The sequence below is a fragment of the Balaenoptera borealis genome, assembly GCF_965194805.1.
Source record: "Balaenoptera borealis genome assembly, chromosome: 8".
Classification (NCBI taxonomy): Eukaryota; Metazoa; Chordata; class Mammalia; order Artiodactyla; family Balaenopteridae; genus Balaenoptera; species Balaenoptera borealis.
The window spans coordinates 24,769,526-24,786,705 of record NC_138865.1 but is presented as its reverse complement, the minus strand read 5'-3'; the positions used below and the strand labels follow the sequence as shown (position 1 = coordinate 24,786,705).

Here is a 17,180-nt window from a genome sequence, read left to right as displayed (position 1 = left end):
TTGACTAATAGACTACTGAGCTGCAAAAACTTTCTTTCACAAAGGGTCAAGGAGGGCTGGGAGCACATATGTGCTGCCCACCTGGACAGAGGAGGACCTGTGAGGCTGACCTACAGATTAGTGGAGGTGGAGAGACATGAGCCCCTTTCTTCTCCAAGCTCTTTGCAGGGTCCAGAAGAGAGCCATGCCACCTGTGAAAGCCTGCGGCCCCAGTTTTGCATGCTGATGGTGTAGGGGTCATGTTCAGGGAGTCCCTGTTGTCCTAACCCCCGCCTGGGTCCTGGGGAAGGAATCAGAACTCAGAACCTGGAGAAGAGGCTTTGGCCAGCAGGGAAGGGGGGTGAGGCCCAGGGCAGGTCTACAAAAGATCAGAGCATCTGAGTGCATTAGGAGGAAGGGGCTTCAGAGGTGGGCCAGCACAGGCCATGACGGGGGCTAAGCAGGCTGTGAGGGGGGGCAGTTCAGGGAGACAGCAGGGGTCTGCTCCCTGCCCCTCATTGTTTGCTCGTCTCACCCTTATGAGTGGGTCATTTCCCCTGCTCTGATGATTCAAAGTCTCTGCCGGCAACCGCAGGACAGTGACTGAGGCCTCTACACTCCTCAGCATGGATCCCAGCTCCCACCCAGATCTGGGGCCACAGACACCTCTCCCCCACCCCTGCTGCCCCTGTGAGCAAGCTGTTCTTGTGAAACACGGTCATAGTTTGTCAGGAGGAACTGTTTTCTATGGGAATACAAATCAGTGTTGATACCAATACACACACATGTCCAGCCATGGGTGGAAAGGGAAGGGACAGTAGTTCTGGGGTGTCTTTGCACACCCATAGGCCCCTAAGGCCAGTCCCCACAGCCACAGCCAGATGGGTCCTCCTCCCTCAGTTGAACGAGATGCAGCTGCACAGAAATCCCACAAGTTCCACAAAGGGGCCAAACTGTCACTACCCTTATACACACCTTTAACGGATGCCCCATGAATTTCCCCGTGCCCATTCCCCTTGTTGCATCCTCATTAGGATTAAGAGGTAGCTGCCTCGACCACTCTCCACATTGCAATAATCCCAGTGGGACTAGAGAACGCTCCCGCTATGACGAGGCAGACAGTCCTGTCCCCATGGCCAAGACTTTTCCTCTCTGGTCAGGCCACCCACACAGGAAACCCTGGATGAGCGGAGGGTCACCCCAGCGCCATCGCCTGGCCACTTCAGGGAAGCAGAGAGCAGCTCCATAAAGACAAGGGCCGTCTCCAGGCTCCGTCCTAGAAACTGGTTAGTGTCCAGAGGGCTGAGAGGCACAAAAGCAGCTCTCCCTCCCCAGATGGTTCAGGGATGCAGAAGATGCTACAGATGCCCCAGAAGGCCCCTAGCCAAGCAGGCTTTAGAGAAGCGGATGGTGAGGGGGTCCCTGGGGAAAGTGAGAGCTATGTGTTCCCAGGGGCAGCCTGAGGAGTCCTTGTCTATGTGGAGGAAAGGTTTGGCCACCTGTAGATCCATAGCTCCTGTGACCTCCCTCACCCTTCCTTCCTCTCAGGATCGCTCTCTGTGGAGCAGCTCCACACGAAGAAGATGACAGTGGCCTGAGAGCATTTCCCACCAAAACTATCTTTATTCACAATTTTCATACATCACTCCAAAGGTCCTGCCCACACCCACCTCCCCCACCTCCCTAACCCCCCACAATCCCAGGGTCAGCTCTGGGGTGAGGAGGAGCCCCTAGGCTCCCCTGGGGGCCGCCCTGGGGGGCTCGCCCTGGAGGGCCGGCCCGGCTGTTCCCTACTGGCTGCAGTGCTTCCTCTTCTTCCTCCTCTTCCCTGTGACAAACGGGTCACGCTTTCTCTTTCTCGGCTGTGAGGGGCGAGCCAGCCCCAGAGCCAAGGCTGGCCTCGCAGAGACCCCGTGGCCAGCCCCGGGGATGGGCAGCTTCTCAGCAGCGGCTGGGCGCCCACACAGAGCCCGCTTCCTCGACTTGGGAGCGGCTGGTGGAGCTGGGCTGGGGCCTCTTCTCTGAGGGGAGGGGGCCTGGGGAGCACTCTGGGCCCCCCAACCTCCAGGGGAGGCCAGGCCTGAGGCAGGGGCAGGTGTCTGGGACAGCCCGCAAGGCAGCAGGCTCTGCGGAGAGGCCAAGAGGAAGGCCAGGCTGGGGAGCTCCTCCTCGTCCTCACTGGACACGTCCCTGGGCCCTCGGGCCTCCGGAACAGGAGACGCCTCTCTGAGAACAGACGCATCCCTGGGTCCCAGTAGAGGGCCAGTGCGCCTTTGACCCTGGGGAGGGGAGGGCCGTCCGGCCCGGAATGGAGAGACCTCCTGACGTCCTCGAGAGGGAACAAAGACTTTGGGCCCGAACGGGCCAGTGTCTGTTCGGATGGGCCTATGAAGAGCCTCAAAATCAATCTCTGGTGGGCAGGCTTCATCACTGACCCCTCGATGGCGGTCTTGGTCGTGCCTCTGGGCACCTTGGCCGGCGTGGGACTCAGATGGACTTGAGCCCATCCCGGGTGCACTGTGGCTCGGGGCTGCCGGCCCACCTTCCTCCTCTTTCAAGTCCAGGAGTCGTTTCTGCACCAGCTGGTAGGAGGGAGGAGGACAGTGATGGCTCCACGCGCACGTGTGAGAGGAGGAGCACTGGGCAGTGGGACAATGGCCCTGGTGGGGAGGAGGGGACGGGTGACCCCAGGACTAGACTCCAAATACAGACACGGTGGCATTCCTGCCATCCTCCTGCACCTTATTCCCAGCTTTGTGTCCTTCCCTCCGCTCCCGGCTCCCCATCATCTCCTTCCTATCACCCTTCACTGCACCCACCCCAGAAAGGGCCCTACCCCATGCCAGGTCTCCGAGGCAGGGAAGGGATGGACAGAGCCATGTGGGCCTCCTGTTCTGGGGCCCTACCTCTCCCCTGCTCGCTGGGGTCCCTCCGTGCCCTGGTCTTCCTGGGTGTCCCTTGTCTCCCCTGTTCTACCTGCGATCCCTCCCTCCTCTGGCTCCCCTGGGCCACCTGGTTTCCCCTGTCCCCTGGATCCCCTGGGGTCCCCCCTCTCCTGGAGTCCCCTGGCTCCCTGATTGTCCCTCTCCCTCCCCTGGCTCACTTCTTTAGGGGTGAGTCCTTCCTCTTGCTCCAGCTCCTCAGCAAGGGCCAAGAGATCCAGCTGTGGGTCTGGGGAAAGCAAATCTGCCAGGAATCGAGGGTGAATGACTGCCTCCACCTCAGACAGAAAGAAGAGGCTGTTAGCATCCTTGGCCAGGAGTGGCCTGTGACACAAGAAAACCAAGAGGGAAACTGAAAAGCAGAGACCCACCCCCACTCTCCTCCACAAGGCGGGGATGGTCAGCACACACACACACACACACACACACACACATCCACATACACAGTCACACACAAAAGAGCACATATACAGATGCACATACACAGACACACAAAGGCATACACACAGACACAAACATATACACACATACATCTGCGTAAACCTCCCCTAACACCAGGCTCAGGAACAAGGAGCTGAGCTTAAGTCCCATCGGCCTGAGCAGAACCCAGAGCTTGGATGCTGAGAGTTCCATGCCCTGGCATCTTGTAGACCCCAGGCTCCAGGCCCAGCCTACCTTGGTGACAAAGTCTTCCTGAGAACACAGCTTGTCAATGTAGCTCAAGAGACCCGGGTCCAAGTAGGTGCCGTCCTCTTCCTGCTTCAGCTCATTTCCGTCCTTTTCACATTCTGCATATGATTCGCCTGTGGCTGAGTCGACGGGCCCCACCAGCGCCTCCATGATGTCCACATACTCCCTCACAGCCTCAGGGGGAATCTCCTTGGGTGCCTTGGGCTCCGGGGTCCGCTGGGATCTGTGTGGCTTCGGGTGCGAGGGCTGGGCCCTGGGGCCGGACATCCTGGGAGCACAGGCTGAGGCAGAGCAGGAGGAAGGGAAGGAAGGTGAGGGACTCCCGGTCCACCTCCTGACCACCGAGCGCACGTTGGTGAGGGCATTGTTTGGGGGACATTGATGTGGGTGTGGGAGGGGTCAGGACCATCTGAAGCCTCATGCACAGTTGGAGAGGGGAGGTAAGGGGGTCATCTAAGAGAGTCACAAGTAAGGAATTGGGGAACCTCCAATTTTCTAGGGGTCTCCCTTTCAAGCCCACTTCTTAGGCAGACTTAGTGTGGGGTCCTTTGACAGGGAGGTGTGAGAGGAGTTACAAAACTGACCAAGTCAATACCCCGTAGTGACAAAGGGCAGCTGAGACCCCACCCCCCCACACCCCGCCTCGGTGGCTGTTTTGGTTGAAAGACCAATGCCCCTGTCTTGAAGGAAAAGGATCCACATGGGGACGGTGGCCAAGCCTAGGCCCTGTTACCTGTGCCTTCAGCTCCAGTGGGAAGCTGGGTGCCTGGCTGAAGGCGCACTTTCGGGGCTGGGGGCCCCCGAGGATCCAGCTTCGGTGGGGCTGGAGGAGGCAGGTCCTGCGCGCACTGCATCCACTGCAAATGCTGAATGTGCGTCTCCTCCTCGGCCGCAAATTCCATGAACCTGGGGGGTGACGGAGGCACAGGCCACCCTGAGAAAAAGGCCTGGGTTCTGGAGCCCAACAAAGGCAGCCAAGAATGAGGCACTGGGAGAGGATGTGCCTTGGGGCCGTCAAGGCCCTGTGCGGTGCTGTCCACAGCAGAGAGCTGCTCCTGGAAGTGATAACAAGATCTGGGACCCTTCCTTCCTCACCAGCACTGGAGGGCATTCAACAGCATAGACCCAGGTCGCTGAATTGAACCAGGTCAATGGGACACATGGCTGACCCAGGGGGCACCCTCCTCATGCCCCCCATCCCCATCCAGAACCACATGAAGGGCTGACAGCCAGAGGCTGCAACAGGCATGTGTTCCCCACAGGGGTCCTTGCCCGAATCCAGGACCCTGGGCTAGGACTGAGACTCCTGGAACATAGACCTGGAGACAGGGCCCAGGAGAGGCTGGACGATGTGGATGCTGAGCTTAGAGGAGAGGCCTTCCCTTCCTCTGAGAGGCGCTCGTTTATTTGGTTTCGTTTCTTAAACCAAGGGGATTACCATGGAGCAAGCACTGGAAGGGCCGGAGACCCTTGGGCCGACGACAGCTGGCTTCCCCAGCCTCTTCAGGGATGCCAGGGTACCCACTCAGGGCACTTTTCATGAGGAGAGGTGGTCCCAAATCTATGTCAGTGGCCGCCAGCCACCCACCACTAAGGAAGCAGCCGGCTGGCAGGTGGAGCTCTTTTCCCGGCCCAGCCCATATGGTCGGAGTTGGACCCCTACTGGACTCACAGCTTTACCCTGCCCCGTCCTGAGACCTTCATATCAAGGCAAGGGTAGGTCAAAATCAGGGGAAGGCAGAGCTCCTGGTGGAGGAAGGACAGAAGTCTCAAACGCTCAAGGTGAGGGAGGGGTTTCTGGAGGACAGTGGGGCCCCTGGGCTGCGGGGCTCCTGTGCTGGGTGACAGCCCTTCTCCTTTGTCCTCTCTGATGAGCACCCCCACGGCCAGACCCCACCCTCACCCACTCGCCTCACCCTCCACGCAGCCCCTGGACCCAGGACGCTGACTCACTTTTCCGCCATCTCGTAGTAGATCATCCGGTCAAGGTTGCTCAAGCGCCGCCATTCCTGCACGGCCCTCCACAGTCCCTCCTCCTGCGTCATGCTGGGCTTCAGGCGGGCCAAGGATCGAAGCACTGGGCTGTAAGCCCTCGGGGTCAGTCTCCGGGCCCAGCCCAGCCCCCACCTGCCTGACCCCACCCGCCCATGTGGACCACACATCACTCAACCCAGAATGACTGAGCAACAGGAGGGTGAGAGGCGGGCGTCTGGGAGGGCAAAGACAAGCCTTCCCGGCCACTGCTGTCACCGCCTCACACTCACTCAAGGATGACCATCCACTCCCAGGCTAGAGCTGGGACATTGTGCCTTGGGGAGCTCTTTTCCTCCTCAAGGCTGCATTTTCATAATAAAAATCACCATCATCAATGAGGCATGTGCCAAGCAATCTGCTAACACTTCATAGATTAGCCCAAGGAGTCTTCGGCACAGTCCTCTGAGTGAAGTGTAATTGTCCCCTTTTTACGAGGGACTGGAGGTTTAGGATGGAAATGGCTGCCAGGCTCACAACTCTAGTGGGAGAGAGCCCACGCCCTTAGGAGAGCTCTACCATCACCCTGTTCCTCGTGGAATTCTCCACAACGAAGTGGAGGCATGCATAAAGCGCTCTCCTGGGCCCCGCGCTCCTCCCCCTCCTCTGAAGTGACCTCCCCTGGTCATGTACGCTCAAGTCCTGTATGAAGGACACGGCACCACAGGAGAGTGCGGCATCCACTCCTTGGCTCCTCACCTTACACCACGACCCTCTCTGACTGCAAGTCTTCAGTCCATATTACCATGAGAATCATGGAAGAGCAAGCTGGCCAGACTCACAGGGTGGTGGGGCCAGTTGAGATAGGGCACATTTCAGTCCTGATGTCACGGACTGGCAGGCCCACCCATGTGACCGACAATGTGCCTTCTCATAGCATGGACATCGCCCTCACACCTTCCTTCCAGTATCCCTAGAAACCTAACGTGCGAGTCCATCCCCAGTTCCTCTTTATCTAAAAGCTCCCATAAGCTCAGGACCCCCTGAGCGTTCACTCACATGAGAAAGCAGGAAAAAGCTTCTGCATCAGGACTCCGGTGAAAGTGTCTCCGGGCCAGGGGCTTGAGGTGCTGCCAACGTCGGAAGTTACTGTACACGCTCTGGGGTTTAGAGGAGCCATCGTGCGAGGCGTTGGACTGGTTGGTGGCCAGGCGGCCCTCCCTGGAAGTGCCATGTGGCCATGGCCCAGAGTTCACTGGGCGAATGATAGGGGTCAGCTGGGCAGCTGGTGGTGGAGCTTGAGGAGGAAAGCCTGGGGTCCAGCCTCCCTTGCCAGCCTGACTAACTCCAACAGCTGGAGCAGTCACAACGGTCCCCATCACAGGGGTTGCTAAGAATACGGGGGCAGGACATGCAGCACTCCTGCTGAGGGCCCCTGGAGCGCTCCAGTTGAGGGGGGCCTGAGTAACGACAAAGGTCTGAGTCTGGGGGGCCTCCACTGGCCTCCCTTGTGACCTGACTTGGACAGTGAGGTTGCAAGCCCCAGGGGCACTGGGGCCACGGCCACCATTAGCCACCATAGGCGTCCTGGGGAAAGCTGGCAGCAGCAGGCTGCTCCCAGGAAGGAATGCTGGGGTGATGGGAGGTGGCAAGTGCTGCTGCCAGGGTGGCCGGTGCTGGGCGCCAGGAATGGGTGGAGGGAAGGGCACTGCCGTGAAAGTAGACAAGGAGGCACCGGGGTTCATGGTCACATCCGTTCCCAGCACTGGACATGCTGTGGAGGCAAAGGAAAGGAGTGAATGGAGGAGGAGAATGGGCAAGTGGGACTGAGGCTTTCTGTGGCATCAGAGTGTAAATCTCCACAGGTGAGGGACACTTGGACAAGGGAAACTGTGCAGCGTGCAAATGTCTTCAAGTGATTTTCATGCCCTGACCTCCAGTTGAGAATTATTCCACTGGTGACCCCGTGCCCATCCACCAAGGTCCCTGACCCCTGTCTGCCGAGAAGAAATCGCCTCAGCAAGCACTGACTTGGAGAGCCTCCCTAAGGCACCCCCTGGCACCTAAGCCTCACAGCCTGTCTCCTAAGACCTGGAACTGGGTGGACATCCGCTCTGTGAGAAATGCCCCTCAGCCGGCATACTAGCAGGTAGGGACCTTCTCCAAGGTAAGTTCTAGGCACCCAAAGGCCCTTTGTGGACAGGCACTGTGTAAAATATTAGGGCCCCACCTCCTCCTCAGTCCTCCTTTTCCTGATGCTCAGTAGAAATCCCCTCTTTCTTTCCTAGCCTCACAAAACAAAACAAAATGCTGGAAAATATCTCTCTAATGGAATTTTGACACAAACCCATAACACTGGCCCAGAATGCACCTGCATCTCAGAACAACCCACAGCAGACATGTAACATGGGCCACGTCCTGCCACCCCCTCCCCAGTGCCCAGAGTCACTGTCATCACTCAGGAGTTCTGTTCCTAGGAGGCGGTGCGGGTTGGGGGGGGTCTGAGAAGTAGGTGCGTGTCCCTTAGATTCTGGCATTTCACAGCCAGTGATGGCTGCAGAGGATTAAACAAGGGCCAGGGAATTGTCATGTTACATTGGTCGTGGGAGTACAGACCGCCTGTGGTCCTTCCCCTTCCAGCTCCCAATAATGGAAAGACAATCTAAGAAGCAGGCATAAGCCAGTTGCCATGGCGATCAAGTTGTCTGGAACACATCCCTGTTCAGGAGAACAAGGTACACACCACGGTGCCCCTAAATAATCAGAACAGGTGTCATAGGACATTTAATAATAACACAGAAGATCGTCTTCCTGCCCCTGGGCTACACTCCTTCCCCCTTTAAAAGAGGAAGCAGCCTTCACAGACAATCCACCCGAAACAACCCCACTCCACATCTGTTCCCTGTCCATGAAGGAGTGACAGGAAATATGAACAAACTCTTCCTCTCAAGGCAGCCTGAGAGTCCACCATGAGATACTGGACGAGAGGAAGTAGGTTTGAAGTAGTGCGATTCCACAAAAGGAAGAACAATTCAGAGCAACTCAGGAATCTGAGCCCTCTTTTGGCTGAAGTTACACGGTTGCCCATCCCCTGTTGAATCCAAAGCAACAGTTACCTGAACTGAGAAGTGAGCTCTGGGCTGGGAGGAGTGGACGAGGTGTGGGCTGCGGCAGTTAGAGTAACCTCCTGCCTAGCTCTCGGAGAGGACACTTCACTGCAGGTGTGGCCACACACAGCCCCACTGAATAGTTTTCTCACCAAGACCATCTCTCCCCACGGCCCCCTTAGATACAGTATGCTCCTGTTCAAATCCCTTAGAAAGATATGGTGAGGCAAGCTTCAGGTGCCTCAGGAACACAAGACAGGTCTAGGCTTTCCTCATGACCCTCCCTGTGTCACCACCAGGACATCACACACATCCTTACACACACGTTTCAAAGTGGCTTGTCTCCCTTCTAGAAAGAATCAACCTGCCTGCTGCCATCCTTTCTCCATAGCCAGGGCAATTCCTCTTGATCCACCTCCAATGACCCCTCCTCCCCAGTGCAGTCTCAGGTTTCTTCAGGCTCCCCAGTCTCCCCAGGTGAAATGTCCTCGTGTGTCCAGTGCTCTCTTCTCCCTCTACTTCAGTCCAACTGTGTGCCCAACGTGAAGTATCACGTGTGAACCCAAAATATGTGAGGGATGGCAGGGTCTGTGAGAACACACCCCCAGCCTATAGGCTTACCTCCTTCTGAAGCCATCCTGCAGGCCTGGGCACGGACTACTGCTGCCTGGTAGCCTCAATGAGAAAAGTCAAGACCAGGACCCAGAGAGTGACCTGCTTCAGCAGCCGCTCAGGATCCAAGTGAAGGAGGGGCAGGTTTGAATCTAAACATTCTGCAGTGGGGGAGGGGCAGAGGGCACGTGGGTCTGGGTAGGGTGGGGGTGGGGAGACATTCCACGAGGGCTCTGGCAGGTAGGCAAGAACCGGAAGTTCCTTCCACCTCACACAGTGGCAACACAATTGGTGTGTGCCTCTTTACGCAGTTTATAAACTGTTTTTTTTTGATTCACGGCACCGAGGTTGGACTTGACGGTCCCTTCCTTTCACTTCTTTTTCCATCAACCTAGTTTTGTGTCCCTCAACACACTCTGCTTCCTACCTGGCTCTTGACTTACTTCAACAGAGACTAGACTTTCTGAACAAAATTCAGAACGGTTAGTCTGATAAACACTTGGGTATTTATGGCCACATGGAACTGAGTATTTGAAATTAGGATTGTCTCAGCAGATCCAGTGTCTTTGACTGCTGTATGTACATCCCTCCTAAGGGAGTGGTCCTTGTGCTCCAACCAACATCCAGCAGGACCAGCCTTACTAATGATCCTTTGTGCTGGAAAGCCCCCGTCCATCAAAAAACTGTCATGCAGCCCCCATGTCCAAGACCAGAATTCACTAAATGTCTTTCTCATAGTATTCCATGGTTGTAAAAGATTTAGTTTTTTACCTTTTAAATGATTTTAGTATAATATTTTAAGCGAGTAACACCTTCTCATGGTTCAAAATTAAATTGTGCAAAATGGAATATGCAGTGGCGAGCCCTCCTCCCACCTCTTTCCCCTGTCAAGCCAATCCTCTTTCCCGGAGGAAACCAGTGTTATCTCTTTCATTAAAATCTTCCCAGAGATACGTCATGCAACTAAAAACGAAGGCAATCTGTTTTCATTTTTAAAAATGCCTTCATTTTTTTTCTAGTTGAAACTTCATATATGTTCCAATATATCTGAGGATATTTCCAATGATTGTCTTTGTACGGGTATCGTGGCTCCTCTGTTTCTGCACTAGATTCCTAGAACAAGAATTTCTACAGTCTGTTACATTTCAAAGCACCTGAAAGAATAGGGTGGCTCGATCTAGTAAAGAAAAGTAACAAATGCCTAACTGAATTTGACTTTTGAATTTCACATAAACAATGAATTCATTTTTAGTACAACTTTGTCCCATGCAACATTTTGGACATAGTTTTACTGCAAATTCTTTCCCTGTTTATCTGAAATTTACATTTAACTCGAAATCTGTATTTTATCTGGCAACACTACCAAAAAATCAGAACATACTAAGCTATTATCAGTTACTCATCCTTATGAGAAAGAGAACTTGGAGTGATGAGACTCAAGTGTGCACCTTGCCTCCAACAGAAAACACAACTGTAAACATACACAAAATCTGCAGGCTCTTTGGATGAAATGGATTTGGAAGAGCCATCATATAGCACTGAACATCTTGGCTTAGTAGGGGTAAGGACAGAAGTAAGGAACAAGAAGGCAGAAAATCTTCTTCTCTTTCCTTATGTTAAAGGGACTAAACAGCCTAGAGCCCTGGTTTTTCTAGGTGTTAAAAGTCCACTACCCATGAGATGGATGTGCACCTTGACACAATGCCAAGAGTTTATCCACCAGTGTCCAATCCCCATTCAGACAAGCCCACTTCCATCTAAATCCTAGCCTGCAAGCCCTGCTTACAAGTTTGTTAATTTCCTGTCTGCATTACATACACTTGCTCTTTAGAATCTAGGCTCATCATTGCATATGGCCCCATCTGCATGGGAATGATGGTAGCATTCCTTTTACAAAACTTGTCTGATTATTATTTTCATATTGAGAATCCATGTCAGTCAGTTAACCACTATCAAAATGATATGAAAGAGTATTCGTGTTTTGTGTTGTGAGAAGAGAGGACTGTTAGGAAACTTGTCAAGGGAGATGAAGGCTGAAAACCTCAGAGGATGGCAACCAAATCTCTTGGGAGATGAGATTCTCTCACTGCTGTAGCTGCAGTAGAACTCCAACTGATTGTGGGGTGTTGGGGAAGGAAACAGAGGTTTAGAAGGACTGTTCCACAGTGTGAAAAAGACTCCTGTTGGTGCTTAAGAAGTTCCTTGCCCCTTGTCAGGAAAAATTGACTCAGAAGAAGATGAGAAGATAAGGTGAGAATATTTCAAGCAACATCATGGTGAACTTTATATCTAAAGAAACTCCTGTCGGGGACTGAAAAAAATAAACAGTTTGGGAATATCGCTCAGTACAGGAGCTTTTACAATGAAGGAAAACTCATATGATTTTCAACCAATAACTTCATACTAGAGGGATGGTGAGGCAAAATATTGTACCCAGGCACTCGAGAAAGGCAGGCTTCCTTGTTGCTTCCTCCCTTTGTTCAGTCATTCAACCAATTATTTACAAGATTCTCACTCATAATTCTGATACAGTATTTGAAGGACTCTTCTCAAGGCCACTGATACAAAAATTGCACTGTGCAAAAATTAGCCAGTCCCAATTCTGCAATCACTTTTGTAATACTTCAAAATCCTACACCCCAGGGACAGAGATAATCAAATTAGCCCAAATGTAATTTGGGAAGAGCAGTCACAGAAGGGAGTATCTAAAAGTCCTTTGGATCATGATCTCTGACTATTCTTGCACAGAGGCTGCGGGCAGGCATTGACTACGGAGAAAAAACAACTCTGGACATGCATCACAAGCCTCAGAAGACAGTTCATCTTCCACTCAATCACGAAACATTAAAGAAATGAAGAGATACCATGTTTGTGTCTTGTGGAGTTTTCAAGTCTGTGCACTTGGAGGCGCTTAGTGCTGTTAGATGTGAGGGGTCTTCAGAGGCATCCTGTTGAGTGAGAAATGCTCTAATCTTGCAATTGACCAGAAAGAGGATCTGATGATTGACGTTTCTTTGGGAAGTATTACAAAGTCAGGTCAGTAAGTTGATCCCGCTACTATTTTTGTTGTTGTTGTTGTTTTTAATGCCAACTGAAAGTCTGCAAGATATTACAAAAAAGGAGGGAGGGAAAGGAAAATTGTTCCCATACTACCTGCTGTGTTGAAATTGGCCCAGATTGTCCACTCTCTCTCAAAGTTATTTAAAAAAAAAAAAAAAAACCGTACAAAGGAAACACCTGTGAATCAACATGTATTGAAAAACCTCCATGTATTAAATACACTGAGAAAAAATATTCTAGTAGAGTAAATGCGTTTGGAAAAACTCTAGGAACGGAGTCAGGAGACAGTATCTTAAGAGTGTTTCCCAGGTCTGAATTCTTTGCTAGAATTGTTCTTTAACGGAAACTTCAGGCTTGCTAGGAAAAAGGACCTACTGTTTTTTGAAAGGCATAAAGAAGAACCAAGGAACTGCAGTCCAAAGGGCATGAAAGCACTTGCCCCAATTTGAGGCTACTGTGCTTAGAGCGGAGCTCTCCAGAACTCTTTGTAGCTAAGTGCATGGGTTTCACGTGTGCAGTATAAAAATCAGGAGTGCACATCTCACAAGAGCTGGTTTTAAGAAGAGACCGTCATGAAGGTTCCCGGCGAGGAGCGTCGCCAGAGATGCTGCGTAGCGTGCCCGACCCTGCATTTCTCTCCTCTCCTGCAGAGACCTCCTGGAACAGATCCCCGCGTGCCCTGCGCCTGCACGCCTGCGCACGCCCGCGCACGCCCACTGGGGCGGGGTTCTCGGGCACGCGGACCGCCGTCCTCCAACAGCTCCTGGCGTCTGTTGGGGCAGTTGGCTCGGCTCCAGAAGACAGGAGCGCATGCGCGAGCGCGGAGGTTGGGGCCCCAACGGCTGTCCAGCGGGGGCGGGGCCTGTCATGGCCGCCTCTGGAGTCAATTCTAGGAACCCTGAGGTAAGGGGTACGGGGACTTTTCACCCCTCAGGTGTCACCGCTCTGCGCTGGTGTTCACCCTGTGGGTTATTTGTGCCCTTGTCCGTGTAAGGAGACTCCCCACAATGTGGATTCACGCCCCCATAGAGCTCGATTCCCTTGAGGGGTTTACCCCAGGGTTATTGGCACCACTGGGGAGCCGGCTGCATGAAGGGTTCAGTGATTGCGGGGCCTACGGTGGGGGGTAAGTAGTGTGTGTGAGCTATTAAACAGGTGCCGTTCTAGGCTGCGCGTTCTGAAGAGTACAAAAGCTAGAGGGACGTTCTTGCGAGTTGAAAACCCTCATTTGGTTCCAAAGGTGTAGCTCAGGTGATTGGAAAATGAGTGAAGATCGAAGGAACACACTCATGGTTTCACTAGTGTCTTCCTTCTTATCATAAAAACATCAATCAACACTTATGTCCAAACTGCATTCTTTTGTCAGTGATGGGAGCAACTTTGCTGAATGTGGTAGTAAACATGTATTTGTAGTCTGATGTCAAATCATGATTGATCTGCAAGCATAGATGGGGTCTGTACATATTTAATTGGTTGGTGGGAATCTGATATGTAGTCAAATGTGTGGGTTGGTTTTGTCTGTGGATGTTTGTGTCTGAAGGGAGGTCATGCCTGTGTTTTTGTGAGAGTGTGTAAGAGTGAGTGTTGTACTTGGAGGGTGTTGAGATGTGACGCAGGCATACTCAAGGAGTTGGTGGTTAGGTGTTTGTAATTAGGTGTTTGGGGAATATGTTTACATGTGTTTTTATCACCCATGAATTTGGGGATTTATGTGTGTCTAATGGTGGATTTGGAAGGATTATCTGCATACGCATAAGGGTAATGTCAGGAAAAGTAGTGGTGTATATTACTTTGGGTGTCCAGTCTGTTTATTTTGTATATTTGGGGAATGTAGGATGATCATTTGTGTATTCAGGGCATGTTGTATGGTTATGGGGTGTTTGTGTGTGTGCATTTTCAGGAGCTGTCTACGTATATTTGGATGTGTAGAGGGCAAGTCTGTGACTATTTTATGGGACTGGTGGATGTTGTATATGTAGGTATGTTGTGTTTGTATGATTCTGTATTCTGCAAGATGGCAGAGTTAATTCTGTGTGAGAGGTTGGGAATGTGGGGTTATGTATATGCCAGTAGTGTGGTACTGTATGTGTATTTGGAACAAAGGGCATATAGGGTGATATTATTGCATATTTGTAGTGTTCTGGGTAATTGTGGTTCTATTTGGGACTTGTGGAGAGTTATGTGTTAAATGAGTTTGTGTGTGTATTCAAGGGGCATGGCCACTTGGAGGAATATTTGCTGAGGCTGTGCATTTGTAATTTTCAGTAGGAGCCTCTTAAGCGTATGTATTTTGGGAAGTGAGTATATGTGTATCTGATAAAGAGGTGGGGTTCTATGTTTCTACAGGGAAGTTGGACAATTGCATTTCTATGTATTAGAAATATGTGATACGGGTATTTGTTAGTACTTGCATATGTGTGAGCTGGCTCCTAATAGCTAGGGATAATTTGATATATGGGAGTTGTTTCATAAATGGTTTGCTGGAGATACTTGCATGTATCTTACTTGTGTATTCTAATCTGTGTGTGTGTCCATCATCAGGTTCATGCATTATCAAAGTTTGTTCATAAGGTATGGAGTTGTTAGGAGTATTCAAAGTGTATTTCTTTGGAGAATGCTAGGGTGTTTATACATGTGTTTGGTAGGAGTAAGAGGTGGTCTGTCTATATATTCGGGGTGAGGGTAGAAATATATATATATAAACACCCCCCCACACATATACAGTTTATATGTTGGGGTGGTGGTGGGGAGCTTGTATTCTGGAGAGGTAGCATAATGTCTAGTGTTTGGGAGGGGATCTGTATGCTCAGGGCTTGGGAATATTTGCATGTGTGTGTCCATAGGTGTGTGAGAATTGTGTATGTATATTAGTAAGACTGCAGAGGTTGTCGGTGTTTTTCTGTTTTGAGTGTGTCTGAGCATTTGGGGTGTATACTCATGAGTAGTTTGTGGGTGTGTGTATTTGTGATTTGTGAGTATATCAGGAGGCTTAGAGTCCTCTGTGTGTCTATTTCCAAATGTAATGCCTGAAGAATTTAGTGGTGTTGCTTGTATGTGTGTTCTCAGTATTAGTGAGGTGGACTTATATGTACAGTTGACCCTTGAACAACACACGTTTGAACCACACGGGTCCACTTATAGTGGATTTTTTTTCCAGTAAATACTACAGGACTACTACACGATCCATGGATGCAGAACCACTGCATGGAGGGTTGGCGCCCTAACCCCCAAGTTGTTCAAGGGTCAGCTGTATTTGATAAGAATAGGTTATTTGTGGCTGTGTGTGTTTTTGAGTTCCTGGGGCTTCTGGGGTATGTATTCTGGGGGATGTGAGAGTTTAGTTTGTGTGTTTGGAAACCAGTAGACGGTGTAGGTTATGTGTGTGTGCAGGAATCCTGGAGTATATGTATTTTAGGGCTGTGGGATTGCATATGGGTCTTTTTTGGGTTGCCCATGAGACAGTTGTGTACTTGGTGAGCCTGTGTGTTTAGGTACTCAGTGTGTACATCTGGATGGCATATTGGTTGCACATGTTTGTTTTCAGGCCCATGTTGTGTGTGTATATATAGTTGTGAGAGTGGAATGTGAATATTCAGGGTGAGTAAGGTTTTGTCTGTAAAAATTTAGGTAGTAAGAGGTGGTCTGTTTGTGTATTTATTCAGGGTGAGGGTAGAAATGTATGTGTGTGTTCAGGATATATATATATATATATGTATATGTACAAACACATATGTGTATGTGGTATCCTTTTGGTTATATATCTGTGATGGGAGTTGAGGGTTCTACTTGGGGTGTAAGTGGATTGTGTGCACAAATTCATAGGAAAAGGTATGGGATGTGCTGGAACTGGTTCATACTATCCTGGGATAGTCAATGGTGCATATCTCTTCCCAGCTCTGTGTTCAGTGATGTCAGGTGGGTAGCTTGAAATTGGTCATGCTGGGAATATTTATACCACGTAGATAGCATAAGTGAAGTCTTTCCCACCTTTCTCGGAGAGTTTTTTAGCACTTACCAGCACACCACTGATGTGCGTGTTTGGATATGTGTATGTATGAAGCAAGAATATTTGGGCATCGGTGGGTACGTATGGGACACCCATGTGAATTGTGAGTGGGGCATCTGGGGCTATGGGCCCCTGTATATGTGCATTGACCCTGGTAATTGTGAATCATTGCATTGCTTCTATCAGGTTGGTCTGTTCTTTAGGGCCAAAGAATCCCCATAAATGTTGATTTCCAGTAGAAATCATGCAGATGGATACAGGGGTGTCTGTACCTTAGGCAGGTGGACACTCCCTCAGCATTTGTGTGGTCCTAGCATCTGGGTCCCTAGAAGGGGGGGCCTGGAGGACAGATGGCCATGCAGAGCAGAACCTTCACAGGTGTGTTGTTGGCGTGACAGGCAGCAGTCAGAAAGTCACGGGGCTTCCTGGATAGGCAGTCAGATGACCAAGGGCTCTCCCAGGAAAATACCCTGAGAATCAGCTGGACAGCTACAGGCATTACTGGCTCTTCTGGGGCACAGCTGACGTGCAAGGACACCCTCCACATGGGGTCCAGAGCCATGTGTCCCTGAGCCCAACTGCCCCAGGGTGGTGGGAACTGTTGCATATCAGGCTGGTCAACTGTATCACTAGGTCTCAACCAACCTGTCTCCGTGGAAACCTAAGTCCTCAGGGATAGGCAGGACCTCTAGGGATCAGTGAGCTGACAAGGACAGAGGTGAGGAGGCTTTGTCCCTGAGGGAGAGTTGGGGACTGAGACCTGGAGGGCCTGGGGAGTCCCACTCTGAGGAGATATGGCTCTGATGTTCCCAA

At 51.4% G+C, this 17,180-nt stretch overlaps 1 protein-coding gene across 1 annotated transcript; it reads right to left on the bottom strand.

Moving 5' to 3' along the window:
- Window positions 1-1,725: 1,725 nt before the first annotated feature.
- LOC309633802 (NUT family member 2G-like) lies at window positions 1,726-9,326 on the bottom strand (the record flags this gene model as incomplete). Its single annotated transcript, XM_082403048.1, has 7 exons — window positions 1,726-2,561; window positions 3,098-3,199; window positions 3,597-3,892; window positions 4,345-4,657; window positions 5,576-5,693; window positions 6,642-7,356; window positions 9,311-9,326. 7 exons carry the CDS (start codon window positions 9,324-9,326, stop codon window positions 1,770-1,772), a joined length of 2,352 nt encoding a protein of 783 aa, XP_082259174.1. The 3' UTR covers window positions 1,726-1,769.
- Between the last annotated feature and the right edge of the window lie 7,854 nt (window positions 9,327-17,180).